The sequence below is a fragment of the Lutra lutra genome, chromosome 10 (genome assembly GCF_902655055.1).
Source record: "Lutra lutra chromosome 10, mLutLut1.2, whole genome shotgun sequence".
In the NCBI taxonomy this organism is placed as follows: Eukaryota; Metazoa; Chordata; class Mammalia; order Carnivora; family Mustelidae; genus Lutra; species Lutra lutra.
This window is the reverse complement of record NC_062287.1, coordinates 114,062,237-114,076,927: the sequence shown is the minus strand read 5'-3', so window position 1 is coordinate 114,076,927 and position 14,691 is coordinate 114,062,237. Positions and strand designations below refer to the sequence as shown.

The following is a 14,691-nucleotide window of genomic DNA, read 5'->3' as shown; positions in this document are numbered from 1 at the left end:
CAGTGCCTGGGGTGGGATTCCTGCACATGCGTGGGGCCAGCCCCCAACCCCCCCGGGAAATCTGTGGGTGGTGCAGAGGTGTCTCAGGACGCCCTGTGCCTCCCTCCCCATCAAGCCGCAGGGCCTTGCCTGCCCCAGGGCCCTCTCTGTTTTCTGGGAACCTGGCCCTGGAGCTGCTCATCTGTAGGGGCTGTCGGGAGGGGAGCGGAAGCGGCAGGTGCATCAACACAGGGGGGCCCTGGAGACAGGAGCAATGGGCGCGGGGAAGGCCGTGGGTCCGGAGCTTAGGGGAAGGATGGGACCCTCCCAGGAGCCTCACTAGCTGTGCGGCACACGACCCCTCAAACCTCCATCTCCAGCCCTCCTTCCTGCCGGCTCCAAGGTGCTGCCCTCCCCCCGTGCCCCCAGGAACACCCCGTGTCACTGTCCTTGTGTGGCAGGCCCACCTGGGGATGCCCAACCAAGCACTGACCGCAGCCACAGACACGACTGACAGCCACTGTGCTCACAAGCCCACTGACCCCACCTGTCCTCACTCCACGGAAACTACCAGAACCAGTGTAGTGACGTCAGGGCGTGTGGTTAATGCCCCCAAACTAAACCATTTCTCACCTGCCAGCCGCAAACGACTGGAAAACCAGCAGGAACGCCGCATACTCAGGAAAGCAGTCCCCACGTGACCCCCCCCCCCCGTGTCCATAGAGCCCCCCTGCTGGGAACCAGGCCCCCCCCCCCCATTAGTATGTGTGACCAGAGACAGACCTGCCCCACGCTCGGTTGCTCCCGAGTACACCACGTGCAAGCTCACTGGACCCATGGGAACGGCTTGCAGACCTGGGACCCTTTCCGCTCACAGCCTCCTAGGTGACCCTCAGACTCCAGCCCTGACTCAGTTTCCCCCATGATCCTCCAGTGGCCTTGGAGCCCAGGGTCCCTGCCCTCCAGCCCAGACCCCCACCTGCTGGCTCTGCTTCCAAGGCTCACTGTTTTGTGTGGGTTGCCCCTGGGGTCTGACCTCAGGACCCCTCTCTCACAGCTCTCACCCCCTTTACTGGTCCCACCTTGCCCCACACACCCAGTGTCTATCACCTACCCGGCTCCCCGTCTAACCCCCAGCTCCAGAACAGACTTGAGACATACTAGAGCCCGGCACCCCAGCCCCGGCGCCACGGCCTCCTGGCTCCCCTCCTGCCCAGGCCTCTGAAGCCGGGACAAGGGGATACTCCGTCCTCTGCTCCTGCCCATTGCCAGGGGCGCTGGTGTGGGGACTCGGGGAACCTCGTGCTGTGGCCCCACATGCCGACCCTCCAGCAGACGGGCATACATGCGGACACACGTGCACACGCACGCACCCACAGCAGGTGCGCACAGACTTCCCAGGACAGCTTCGCGTCCCCCCCCGACGCTCTCCCCGTCCCTCTATGCAGGCCCAGACTCTGCATCCGCCCTCGCAGGCTGCCCTGCCCCCGCCCCCAGCAAGTCCGCTGGGTTGGGAATGGGGGCACTTGGCAGGGCCCGTCCCCTCAGAACTGCAGGGTTCCTCTGTGGGACCACTCAACAGGGCACTGGCTGGCCCTGCCCCTCAGAGCCCTTCCCGTTCATGTCCCACAGCAGGAGAGCAGGGAGCACGGCCTCTGCCCCCAGACTAGCAGCATGGAAGCCCCAAGTTCCCATGCAGCGCCTGCCCGTCTGTCGGGTCTGGCCCGGCAGGACTCTGGCCCCGTGGACAGCACCAGACCCTGGACGGGGCTGCTTACCGAGGGGGCTGTGCGGCTTGGAGCCCATGGGCCACGGAGCCCAGTGGCTGGGGAGCAGGGGCCAGCAGCCCTTCTAGCTGAGGGGCTGCGGGGGGCAGGGGTCACGGTCTTTGGCTACAGGCAGAACCCGATAACCGCCCGGGCCACTGGCACCCAGGGGCCCACAGGGGTCCTTCTGTGGGACAGGATCAGCTGCTCTGCGCTGGGCTTTGTCCAGCAGCCCTCACACCCTCGCCAGGCTCACCGGGCCAGTGTGGGCAGTGAGAGGCCGAACCCCTCAGCACAGCCCGGGGGGCCAGAGCGGAGAGCGCCTGCCCGGCCGCAGTGAGGGCTGCGTGGGAGGGGCCGCGTCCTCTGGGCAACACCGCCAGGACGGCCCCTCCCCACATCGCTGGCGAAGAGGCCTGGCTCCCAGGACCCCTGGGCCACCGCTCGAGGACCGCAGCAGACACCGAACGGAAAACCGAGAAGAGTCTGTATTTCGCGTGTGAACCGGTCACTGCGTCGCTGGGGAAGCGCACGGAAGCGCACGTCCGCGCACGGCCGGGCCTAGAGCAGGTCGTAGAAGTAGTCCAGGCCCTGGCCCAGCTCCCACATGGACACGCCGACGCCCAGCTCCCGGGCCAGCTCCAGCCGCGCCTGCACAGACTGCCACCACCGGGAGCGTCAGCCAGGCCTCCCCGCCAACCTCCCCCCGCCCCCCACCCCCGGCCCCGCTGAGGGCAAGGGTCATTGTGGGAGGGGCCACACCTGCCGCCCACCCCCAGCATCAAGGCAGGCCCACGCGTACCTTCAGAGTTGGATAGAAGACCAGGTGCCTCCCACCGCGGCTTCTGCAAAAGACGACGACGGGCCTCCTGCCTCTGCTCCTCCCGCCACCCCCAAGGGAGAGCCGGCCCCGCCTCCCCTTCCAGCAGAGGCCTCTGCATGGCGCAGGGAAGGGCCCTCCTCGGGTCCCACTGCTTGGTGGGAGGCGTGCTCGGGCTGGTGGCCCCGGAGCCCTTGGCCGGCCTGGGCAGGCACAGCCCTCACCTAGGGCCTCCTGCCGGACACTCACTTCTTGTACTCGAAGAAATGCTCTGCTGCCTGGCTGTCCCACACGATCCGGGGCCTGTGGTCCTTCAGCATCTGGATGTACCTGGGGGAGGCCGCGGCACGGGTGTGGGCGTCCTGGAGACTGCCCGGACACCTGAAGGGGCCACACCAGCTGAGGCTGTCAGAGGCAGGCAGCAGGACACGGAGGCTACGTCCCGTCGGTGTAGGCAGTGCCCACAGCACACCCACTGTGGGAGGGTCACGTGTGCCCCCGTGACACGGGAGCACAGAACAGCGCCTGGGACCCTCAGCCCTGGGCCCGCGTGGGCTGGGGGCTGAGTCCTCCCTCGGGGGCAGGGGAAGGACAGAGATGCCGACAGACGGGGGCTGAGATGGGAGCAGCGGGATGGCGGCACCTGTGTGGGACGGCACCAAGGCGCTGGGCGTCCCCACTGGGCCTCTTGCTGTGTCCTCCATCTGCCCCAGGAGTGTCCGTGTGGACAGAGTGAGAGCACGTGCGTCTGGGGGCAGAGCAGGCGCTCGTGGAACTGCTGAGTGTCACAGGAGAGGCAAATCCACAGAACGCGGCTGTGGTCACCAGTCATCCGGGGGCTGCTGCTAAGAGGGTTCAGGGCTCCTTTTTGGGTGAGGAAACTATGGAACCTGAGGTGCCAGCTGCACAAATGAAGGCGCCGAACGGGCCTGCCTGGCAGGCTTGGCCACGCTGAGTTTGTGGGTGTGAAGGACGCCTCCCCCGACGTGACAAGGCCTCAGATCGGAAAGTACCCCGGAGGCCAGACAGAATCCGGGTGCGCGTTGCAAGACCCGCCACAGCCAGGGAGGGAGAGCCCTGCGGAGGGTGGGAGGGTGCAGGGGCCCCTCCACTCCAAAGGAAACTAGCCTGTGGCTTCTCACCTTCTGTGGCAGGGCCTGAGGTCTCCCTGCACGCCATGCTGGGACCCCTGCCCCCACGAGACCAGAGGCACGCGACAGGCTAGGCCGAGCCTAAGCCGTCCATGCTGGACCGCTGCCGTGCTGGCCTGCGGACCTGCCCGCACCCCGACCTCAGGAGGGGTCCCCGCCAGCCCAGATTCCTGACCTCCCACTGGCCAGGGGTCCCAGGGCCTGACAAGCACAAAGGGTGGGACCCACATGCCCAGTGGCCTCTCCTTGTTGCCAGTCCTGCTGCCGCCTGAGCCACCGCACCCCAGCCTCTGCCAACCCAGAGCCCCCTCGGAGCAGTCCCGACCCAGCCTCCCCAAAGGCCGTGCAACAGTCTTCTCAGGCCGGAGGTGGGGAGAGCATGGTCTCCCTGATGTAGGCCCACACTAGAAGTTCAGTGGGTTCCGGGCCAGTCACGTCTCGGGTGACAGGAGGACCCTGGCCTGCAGGGCCCCCTGACAGGCAGCGGGACTCCCCCAGGGCTGCCCCTCATGGGCAGGGCACAGCAGAAGGCACCCGGGGAGCCAGGCCGTGACGGATGGGCACCCTCCAAGCAAGGTGCATGAGGAGGCCCAGGACCAAGACAAGAGCAGGCTGCTGGGAGGCAGGACCCAGCAAAGGGAAGGAGGACGAAGACCAAAGCAAGGCCCAGGGCTGGACAGAAGGCCCAGAGCCACGGGAACTCAGACCCGAGAAGCAGCCCAGGGGCTGCTGGAGTGAGATGGGGCACGGCGACAGGGACACAGCAGCCTGCCTGCGAGGTTCACCCTACAGCTCCCCGCCCATGGGGCCTTCGCACAGACCTGCTGTCCTTGACCAGGAGGAGTGGGATTCCCAGCACCGCTGTCAGGCCACAGGGACTGGCCTTGCCGGGAAGTGTCCATCCCCAAGCCCCTGAGTGCCCGGGACGCTCTGGTGCCCTGGATCTCAAGGAGACTGCCATGTATGACCTGCCCGTTAGGGACCCATCTGGCTGTGGTCCAGCTGGGGCTGCCTTTCCCTGGGGTCCTGGGGGGATCCCTGGGCAGGGGCAGGAGAAGCCCCGCCGGGTGGGGGCTGCAGGCCCCAGAGGTTCAGAACAGGTGTCCACCTGCACTGGTGCTGGGGATCTTGTGGGGCTGGCTAGGCCCTAGGGAACATCTTGGCCCGCCAGCGAAGCAGGACAGCCTCTCGGGCAGCGCTTGGCAGGCACGAGGATCTACAGATCAGCACCTCGACCCACACCACCTCCGCGGGCTTCACAGCTGCCCAGAATCCCCAAACTGGAGACTGACCAGGCCACACAGAGGAGCCTGGCCATGGTCATGACAGGTCTGTGTGTTGTCTGGGGATGGCCAGTAGAGACTAGTAAGTTGGGAGGGACTCTCAGGCACTGCAGACCATGGTCCCTGAGGCCCCCTTGGCAGCCACAGAACCCAGGCCTGAGGGAGCTGGCCTCCTGCCCCCACCACGGGCTCCTGGCTCCCTCTGGGGCCGAGCAGATGGTGAAGCGGCTGGTCCCACACTCCCTGGAAGGGACTGGGGACACCTGCCGCAATGGGCCCAGGGCTCAGTGTCAGAGAGGCCAAGATAGGGATGGCAGACAACCCTGAAACAGGCTGCCCCGGCTGCTACTGGTGCAGAGCTGGGGAGCCTGAGTGACTGCGGGGCCCCCCAGCACCCCACACCTGGCCCATCTTCAGCTGCATGGGGAACAGGGTGCATCACTGCAGGTTCCTGCGGGGGCTGGCCAGGGTGTGTCTCCTGGTGAACTGCCTTTCTAGGGTGCCCGACCAGAGCCCGCCCCCCAACCCAGCCTCAATCCAGAGCCTGGCTGAGCTGAGCTCTAACATCTGGCTCCCGGATCAAAGAGGTGTGGTCCTGAGAGGGGCACCCGTGTCAGGCCCCTTCGCGGGCCAGGAGGACTGCCTGGAAGAATCAGGCTGTGGGCAAAGGAGGTGGAGACAGACCCACAGGGGCCCGAGGGGCAGCTCCCTGTTGGTGTTACATCGGTGGGAGGCACTCAGGTGCAGGGGGGCTCATGCCGGCTGGGAGGAGAGCGCTCAGCCCACATTGTGGTGGCGGGGGGAGCCGCCATCACCCCACTCTGTGTCCTTTGTTCTCACCAGGATCTGCGGTCCTTGTCTGGACTGCAGCTCTCACCCCAGACTGACCTGGGGTGGGGGATGCGACGCCCTCCCAAGGCTCGACTCCTCTGTTGCAGACGCAGGGGACATCGCTCCTGATCCCCCACAGCCCCGTGTGCCTTTCAGAGCCAGCTCACCGTGCCGCGAGGCCCAGAGAAGGTGCTGTGCCAGGAGCATGCTCTGCTTGAGACCCCGCTTTGGCAAAGGCCCCCTAAATGTGAATCTGACCGCATCGGGGGCTGTGGGGAGCGACCACACTGAGGGCCACGTGTTTGCCCCTCTACACCTCATCTGGGGCTCGAGGCTCAAAGGTCCCTTGCTGGAACTGCAGCCCTGTTTGCCACTGGACCAGTGAGAAGCCCTTCCTGGGACCCCGGGGGCTCCTCACAAGGCTCAGAAGCCAGCCCCCCAGGTACTCCCCCCACCATGGCCTCTCCTGCCCACCGTGGAGGGTGCAGCCCCCAGCCTACCAGGATCCAGAGGGGGACACCCGGGGAGGGGGAAGTGAAGCAGAACGTGGGCCCCCTGGGGGCACCTGCTCCTTTCCTCAAACATCCCTGGGAGCTACGACACTTTTATCCACCTGGACCCCACCGCACAGGCAGATAAAAGACCAGGTAAAGCGTGCGGCGTCAGCCCCTTCTGCCCTGTAGCCTGTGATCACCCGGGGGCTGTGAGGGGACAAGGGGAGAAACGGGGGAGGGGGGACGAGGAGGGGGACGAGGCGGGGGATGAGGAGGACCCCGGGAGCCACCATTAGGACCACAGTCTCTTGCCTGGTCTCAGGGCCCCAGGCCTGGCCCCATTCTAAAGTGAGGCAGGCAGAGGCCTGGGGTGGAGGGGACTCTGGGGTAGCCTGCCGCCACGGCCCTCCCGAGAGGCAGACGGGATCCCTTGCCTGCTTCAAAATCCTCAGGTCGGTCAGCACCCAATGCCCAGAGGCTACAGTATTGCCCCTGCCTGCCGGCCACAGGCCTGTCACCACCACCCAAGGCCCCTCAGCCCCTCTCGATGGGAAACACCCACCAGTCAGGGCTGAAGTGGGACAGGCGGCCTGACCTCCACGTGCCCTTGAGATGCATGGACCACTGCCTTGCCAACTCAGCACTGTGCCCACTCTGACACACGGGAGGCCCTGCTGAGCTGCCATCTGCTCGCCAGGGGGACGCGGAGGCTGGGTGGTGGCCTCCTGCCTGACTGGTCAGGGCGGCCTGTGTTTATCCCGGACACACGGCCCAGACGTATCCTCTGGGCCCGCAGACCAGCCTACGGCCAACCTGCTGCCCTCAGGCCGGAGCCATGCCGCTCCCTCCTTGGCCTCCTGCCTGCAGGGGAGGGGGCTGGCAGCCTGAGTGGGGGACATCTCAGAAGAGGGTGAGGAGCAGGATGGGGGGGCAGCCAGAAGTCCCGCAAGTCTGAGGGCAGGTGGTGGGTGTGGGACTCACGGCTAGACTGGGGGTTAACAAGCCTGAGGGTCCACGCCACGTGCTGCTGTGGGCCCACCCCAAGTGAATACGGTGACTCTCCCCCCAGGGGTGGTGGCAGGGATGAACTGCGTCCCCCAGATTCCCATGCTGGAGCCCTGACCCCGAGCACCCCAGGATGTGGCCGCATCTGGAGCTGGGGCCTCTACAGAGGTGTTGGAGGGAACATGGGGTCCCTGGGGTGACCCTGATCCCGTGTGACTGGGGTCCTCACAGGAAGAGGGGATCAGGACATAGACATGCACGGAGGAATGACCCATGAGGACCTAGGGAGAGCACGGCCGTCCGGAAACAAGGAGAGAGGCCTCGGGGCGGGGGGGGCGCCCTGCCCGCTCCTGCATCTGGGACTCCCAGTCTCCGGGACCGGGGACAGTGAGGGCCTGCAGTGTCGGTACGGGAGCGCAGGCGGCCTGAGCACCACAGGGCTTCTGCCTTCTGGCTGCACAGGCCTGGGCCAGCAGAGCCCGAGGCTGGAGCAGGGGTAGGCAGGGGGCACTGGGGCCCTCTGGCCTCACATGCAGGATCCTACGCCCGGCTGCCCGGTTGGCACACAGCGTTGCGAAGCTCCCTGAAGGCCTGGGGGCTGGTGCTGGGAGCCCAAGCTCTGGACACGGCTCTGCCACTGTCTCTATGAGCCAGGCACCTGGTCAGGGACACCGGGCAGAGCAGGGGCCCCAGCAGTACTTCTAGAATGCTCTCAGCAATCCCATCAGTGCGGGGCTGCGATGGGGGAGGGGCAGCACAGGAGGAGCACAGAGCGGCCCTGGCCGGAAGGACAGGTGAACAGGAGCGGGGAGCTCTCGGGGACGGGGTGGCCTGGTGCCGAGAACCCCAGTCTGCTTCAGGGAGATGGGGCGGCGCCCCTGCCAACTGGCCAGGCACCACCTCAGCCCCCAGGAGCTGAGGAGCCAGTCCTTGGCCTCCTGTCCCGGCTCCTGCTGTTTATGCCACGCCACCTCCCCAGGCCCTTCCCAGCAGAGAGGGGCAGGTCCTTGTTCAGACAGAGTGTGCCCGGTGCCAGGGGCAGGCGAGGGCTGGGCACTACAGGCTTGCACTGGACCCCAGCATCAGCTGTGCAGACACAGGACGTGGTCCTGGTGGGGCCACCACCAGCCCGTCCCCGCCACAGAGCACAGCAGATCCTGATGTCCCCCCAACGAAAGGGACAGCCGAAGTGAGAGGTGGTCGTGGCCCCCCGCCATGGGCATTCTCCCTTGTCCTGGAAGCCAAGCCCTCAGAGCAGGAGGGGCCTGGAGGAAACAGGGAAGCCCTCCCCCCAACCAGGGTAGGTGGCTAGGAGCAGCCCCTCAGAACGCGTGAGTCTAACCAAGGGCCAACCGAACAGCTTTCGCCCCGGAAACTGCTGGAGGGTCTCCATGGACAACAGGTCTGGATAGGCGTAGAGCGGCCTGGCGGGGCAGCACACTGAGCAGTCAGCCCCCCGGCCCAGGATGACATGCCGGATCCCTGGCAGAGGCAGGCCTCCAGGTGACCCCCAGAGAAAGCGCCTGCAAGGACAGCAGGCGCGACAGGCAGGCCCCCAGGCCGCAGCGTGTGGACCCAATCTGCACCGACGGGTCGGGAAGGCGCTCCAGAAGAGCGCCCAGCTCGCACGGCGTCCGGACGCCCCAAACGAAGCCGTTCACAACATCTGGAGTCCGCCCCAGGAGCACAGGTCCGCAGGGCACCGGCCAGACAGGAGGACGGGGAGAGAAGGGCCGGCAGACCGGACCCGGGGCGGCCGGACTCTGAGCGCGGCTGTCGCAGCCAAGCCCACACGTGCGAGGAGCAGGAGACGGGGGGCAGGACACCCAGCACGGACCTCTGGACGTGAGCCCCACCTCGCGGGAGCGGGAAAGGCAGGGAGCGGACAGCACGCGAGCCACGGGCACGCAACAGCAGCGAACACCGAGCGAGAGAGGAAACAACGTGAGTGCCAGCGAGCGGGGACGAGTGACCTGACGCACGTATTTGAGAGCCCGAAGGAGAAAAGAGGAAAAAAGGGACAGAAAAAAAAATTTGAAGAAACTGGCCAAAATTTTTCCAAATTTCATTAAAAGTATAAACACACGGGTCCCAAAAACTCAATGCAAACCAAGTGCAAAACACAGAAAGAAAAACACGTGAAGGGACGGCCACCAAACCGCGCCCGGCGCCGTGTCGCCAGACAGCTGCAGCAGGAAGACAGGGACGAGACAGCCTGGGGCCACACGCCCAGGAGAAGTGTCTTCCAGAAAACCAACGCCCACTGAGGCCGACAGAATGTGCCACCAGCAGAAGGGAAGGAAGAGCCACGAGGGGGCCCTGGGCAGGAGAGGCCCCACATGGAGTGTGGGTGTGCGCCCAAACTGAGGGCCTCCCGGGCCAGGCCTGCCTGCGGACAGGGCAGAACCCCAAGGGGTCGAGGGGTGTCCCGGCGGCAGTGCTAGGACAGTGCCCCCCAACCCAACAGGCTCAGACCCTGCCCCTCCCCAGCTCTAAGCCACCACCCCCGGGAGACTCACAGACCCACGGGAATGAGGGCCGGGGCACAGGCCAGCACAGGAGGCCGTGCCACATGGTGGGGACCCTGGGCTCACCTGGCCCCGATGACAGGCTCGCGTGTGTCCCTGGAGGCTGCATAGTCCATGCCATAGAGGTTGAGCCCCAGGAGGATCTTGCTGCGCCACTTGGACTTGGGGTCCAGGACCTGGACACAGGCTCGAACCCAGGACAATGGTGCATTGGGGCCAGGCCTGTGGGGGCGAGGGAGGAGTGGGTTTCAGCCGCAGAGGCCTCCCGCCATGTACTGTGGGCACCCCAGGCTGGCGCAGAGGGGGGCTGTGGGCGGGGGGGGGGACCACTGTGACACCGCCCTCGCCCCAGGCTCCCTTGGAGGCAGTGACCCCACCCCCAGCAGCAGCTTCTCCTTAGCAACAAGGCAGGCCCAGTGCCAGTGGCCACTATGCTGGCACAGATGGACACCCCCCCGATGGTGTTCCCATGAGAGCTGTCCTCTCCCCTCTCACATGCCCTGAAAATGTGAAGGCTCAGTGCAGGGGCAACTGTGGGCTTCAGGGGTAAAGGGACCAGGCCCCCTACGTGCCTGGAACCAAGAGCTGACAGCAGTATGGCTCCAAGCACACTGGTGACAAACCAGGCCTTGCCCCCTCTGCCTGTCCAGTGTCCAGGCCCCAGAGGAGGTGAGCATCTCTGTCCCAAGGCACAGAACCCATGGGGCCCTTGGTGCACACACTCACTGCTGTGCTGTGGGGTAGTCGTAGGTCATGAGGCTGAAGCCGTCCAGCACAGGGGCCAGCTGCTCAAACTCCTTGTGTGTGAACACGCCCAGCTGCTCGGTCCTGCGATAAGAGCCGCGTGTCCTCCACTGCCCATCGCTCACAGCCCAGCCAGCCCCATCCCCAGCGGGCACCTGCGCCTACCCGGAGCCCGAGCAAGCTCCCAGACCACGCCCCTTCCTTCCTCCACTCGGGGAGGCTGCAGGTCATTTTTTTTTTTTTTAACAAAGATCACAAGTAGACGGAGAGGCAGGCAGAGAGAGAGAGAGAGAGAGGGAAGCAGGCTCCCTGCTGAGCAGAGAGCCGGATGCGGGGCTCGATCCCAGGACCCTGAGATCATGACCTGAGCCAAAGGCAGAGGCTTAACCCACTGAGCCACCCAGGCGCCCCGTGCAGGTCACTTTCCCTGGAAAGTAACTCGTCACTCAGTTAAAGGGTACAGCCCCCAGCCAAGTAGGGGCCACACTCCAAGAGCAGGAATGGGCTGAGAAGGCCACCAGATCGAGCCCGATGCTGGCGTTCACACAAAGGCTCCTTTCTCTCCGTCCCGGCCCTCCCGGCCTCCCGTCTAGACGGTTCCCCCTACACACGGAGCTGGCTGGCCTGGGCAGAGTGGGGCCCTGCAGCCCACTGCCACCCCCTTGGGGTCCGTCTTCCCCTTAACTTCCTCCTGCAGCTCCCAGCCCCAGCCTGTGCGCCTCCACAGCTGCTACCCTCCCCAGGACTCCCAAACCCTCTGCCATCAGCCCCTCCTGCTTTACCCCACACGGTGGGTACCTCCCTCCTCCATCACCCTGACCGGCCAGGTCTGCACTTGGCCCCACTGCTGCAGTCGCCCCAACCTGCTGGGGACCCCATTTCTTTTTTTGAAGAGTTTATTTATTTGAAAGACAGAGATCACAAGTAGGCAGAGTCAGGCAGAGAGAAAGGGGGGAAGCAGGCTCCCTGCTGAGCAGAGAGCCCGACGTGGGACTCGATCCCAGGACCCTGAGACCAAGACCTGAACTGAAGGCAGAGGCTTTACACAGTGAGCCACTCAGGCACCCCAGGGGACCCCACTTCTCATGGTGCCGATCTCTTCTCCAGGGAGGACCCTGTCCCATCTCCCTGCTCCCGAGGCCGCATGCTTGTAGCTCGACGCTGCACCCCTTCTCCTCTGCTATCTGCCCCCAGACACCAGAGAGGGGTCACCTATTGGTGGTAAACCCAAGTCCTACCCCCGACCAGCTCTCTGGCACCCAGTCCTCTTTGGGGTCAGTGTAGGTTCTGCGTGTGGCCACTGGGCTCTGCCACTAGCCACAGGGTGGCCCCCCACCAGCCCTGCTGGGCACCTGACAGATGGTGTGTGGAAGGCAGGTATCACCGCCCACACTCGTCCTATCTGCTCCTCACAGGCCTGGGGGCCACTCAAGCCTTCGGCTCCTCCTCCACCGGGAGACCACAGATGAGTGACAGCTCTAGGGCAGCAGCTCTACGGGGCATGGTTGTGACCCCGCAGGCAGGGCTCCGAGTCAGCACGGCTGCCCAAACTAGCAGGCCTCCGGGAGGTGGACGACGGGCACGATGGTGTCCCACTACACGATGACGTCCTGCCACAGAAAATGCCAGGACGCGGGATTTGTTGGGCCTGCTGAGGAGCTGTCAGCAAGTGTGTACGGGGTCCCTGACGTCCATGGGATGGGCTCCTGTGGGCCACCACCAGCCAGAGCCTTGGGGAATCACTGGGCTGGCTTACAGCTGGGACATGCACACCCAGGTAGCCAGGAGAGCACCCATCACACTCGAAAGCCCCACCCTCAGCCCTGACCACACTGGCCATAGTCCCCCCAAGATCACCCTCAGCTGCCTTAGCACGGTGCTTTTGCCCTTGGGGGCTAAAGAGCGAGGGCGGGCTGTCTACTTCCCGGGCACAGATGTACCCCACCGCAGTCCTGCTGCCCTTCCAGGCCAGGCCCAGGGGGCTGGCCCCGAGGAGCGGCCAACCCGTCACCACCGCGACTCTCCAGCATACCCTCTGCACCCCTGCTCTATGCCTGTGCCAGAAGCCGTTAGGCTCTGTGGAGACAGCTGCAGGTGGGCACCCCGGCCCTGCCTCTGCGGATGGCGCCTCCTGCACCCATCCCACGGGTGGCTCCTGGCTGTAAACAGTGACAAGGCCAGGCCGCCCCAGCTCCCCGAGCCACCCACAGAACCTGAGACCCGGGAAATGGGCAGCAAGCGCCGTAGTCAAGCCCACAGGCTCTAGAGGGCCTGTCCTTCGGCCTTCGCAGAGGAAAGTTCCAACCTCAGGCAGCCACAAGAGCCCCGGGAGCAGCAGCCCCACCAGAGCCTCAGGACACGCGCACCCCACACACATTCACCAACAGGCACATAGACGTCTGTATGTGCAGGGTGAAGGACAGACAGATGGGGCTCCAGCTGCGCTCCCTCCTGGGCTGAGCAGCGCCCGCCCCGCTCTAGGAGGGAGGTGCCGGCCCAGGGACACAGGTGTGGACTGAGGACCTTGAAAGTGTGGGGAGAAAACTCCGCTAGCAGACCAACGCCCTAGTAATGCAAAGGGCACAGGGGAGCACAGTCCACAGCCTCTGGTGGCACGTGGTGGGGACTGTGGGGCACGAAGGCCAGGCCGGCGCTGTCCCAGGGAGCAGCTGTTGTAGCTGCTGGAGTGCCCTGCAGGCTCCATGTGGCAACTGGCGCTTCCATGAGCCCACTGGGCTCTGAACCACGGCTGGACATCCCAGGCCCCGGAGGCACCCCCATGCGGCTCCCACCCCTCAGCATACCACCCTGTGGCCACTCGATGTGGGGGCCAGCGGTGGGAGAGCAGCATGTACCTGTGGGCCACGGTGCCGGGCTAGCAAAGGCCAAACAGAGCCCCCCGTTGGTCCCACCCAGACCTCTGTGGCCAGCTCGCCAACAATGCCACTGGACCCTGGGTCTGCCCTGGTCCTCATGACAGAGCTGGAGTGTCCATGTGCCGGGCACCAGGTGACGTCCTGGGGAGAGGAGACATGGCTCCAACAACTAGGGCCTGGCCTGCTCAGCCTCCCTGTCCCCTGGGGTCCAGAAGGGTGACCAGCCGGGCTGGGGAAGGAGGCCGTGGGACCACATGGCCTGACCGCCCAAGGGCCTGTCCATGTCGTGGGGAAGGTCCAGGGCTGCACCTGAGAGTGAGTGCAAGTGTCCAAAAGACGTGGCCCTTCAAATTTAAGAACCTCTAATGTCTCCCAATGCTTGGAGGGACGGCGCAGCCTTCCGCTGCGGACATGCAAGGACACGCCGCCGTGGCTGATGCGGGTCCCCAGCTCCACGGCACCTACCCACCCAGGTCTGCCACCGGCCAGGAAGGAGCGGCCTGTCCCCAGCGAGCTTGGTACTTACCCGGGCGCGACTGCTGGTGGGATGACCAGGATGGCCAGCAGCCGGGCCTGGTGCAGGGCCTCAGCCAGGTGGGTGAGCATGTGGACGAGACCCCTGCGAAGGACCCGGAGATCAAGGACAGGAAGCCAAGGGGTCTGAGCCTGACCTGCTACGGGGCAGGTGCCCCTGTACAGGCACTTACCACCCTGGAGGGCTCCAGTGAGGCCCTGCACCACGCAGACACTCAAGGCAGCCCAGCAGGTCCCACAGGGGCCACCCTCCCCCCAAACTGGGCCTGCTCAGAACGTGGCTGGTTCCTGTCCTTCCTTGCTCAGGGTCACCCTCAGAATGGCATGGGGAAAAAAAGGGGTGTCTGGGCAGCATCTCATCACCTTTGGACTCTCCCAGACACAAAGCCTGGCCCAGGGGTGAGGAAGGACCTACAGGTGTCCTGGGTGCTGACTTGCTGGTGACTGGGTCAGCCCAGGCCACGAAACACCACTTGACCTACTGGGTGTCACAGAGCACCTGAGAGGTGCCTCGGGACCAGAAAAGCAAGGGCAGCTGCACCAACCAGGCTTTGTGCTGAGGCGGAGTCCTAGCCCAGTGCCCCAGAGCACTGGCCACAACTCCCCAGCCCCCTCTTGTGGCCACCCCCGAGCCTGGAAGAGCCAGACACAGCCGCCTGTCTCAGTCCTAGGGTGGGGGG

At 65.4% G+C, this 14,691-nt stretch overlaps 1 protein-coding gene and 1 long non-coding RNA gene across 7 annotated transcripts in view; both read right to left on the bottom strand.

The window, feature by feature from the left end:
- Nucleotides 1–92: 92 nt before the first annotated feature.
- LOC125078251 (uncharacterized) lies at nt 93–1,869 on the bottom strand. The gene is made up of 3 exons (XR_007120834.1): nt 1,224–1,869; nt 855–857; nt 93–103 (listed from the first exon to the last, which is right to left on the bottom strand). It is a non-coding gene; the product is annotated as an uncharacterized LOC125078251 (long non-coding RNA).
- A 346-nt stretch (nt 1,870–2,215) lies between these two features.
- The window catches only part of CHID1 (chitinase domain containing 1), a 30,863-nt gene continuing 18,387 nt past the window's right edge, over nt 2,216–14,691 (bottom strand). For 5 of the 6 annotated variants that reach the window (XM_047690533.1, XM_047690536.1, XM_047690537.1 and 2 more), the window contains exons 8-13: nt 14,004–14,096; nt 10,584–10,685; nt 9,924–10,079; nt 2,815–2,895; nt 2,548–2,590; nt 2,216–2,405 (exon numbers count right to left, since the gene is read on the bottom strand). In XM_047690533.1, coding sequence (XP_047546489.1) covers nt 2,307–2,405; nt 2,548–2,590; nt 2,815–2,895; nt 9,924–10,079; nt 10,584–10,685; nt 14,004–14,096 — 574 coding nt within the window. In that variant the 3' untranslated portion in view covers nt 2,216–2,306. Of the gene's footprint in view, nt 2,406–2,547; nt 2,591–2,789; nt 2,896–9,923; nt 10,080–10,583; nt 10,686–14,003; nt 14,097–14,691 lie in introns of all 6 variants that reach the window. The other variant, XR_007120833.1, reaches the window with a different exon arrangement.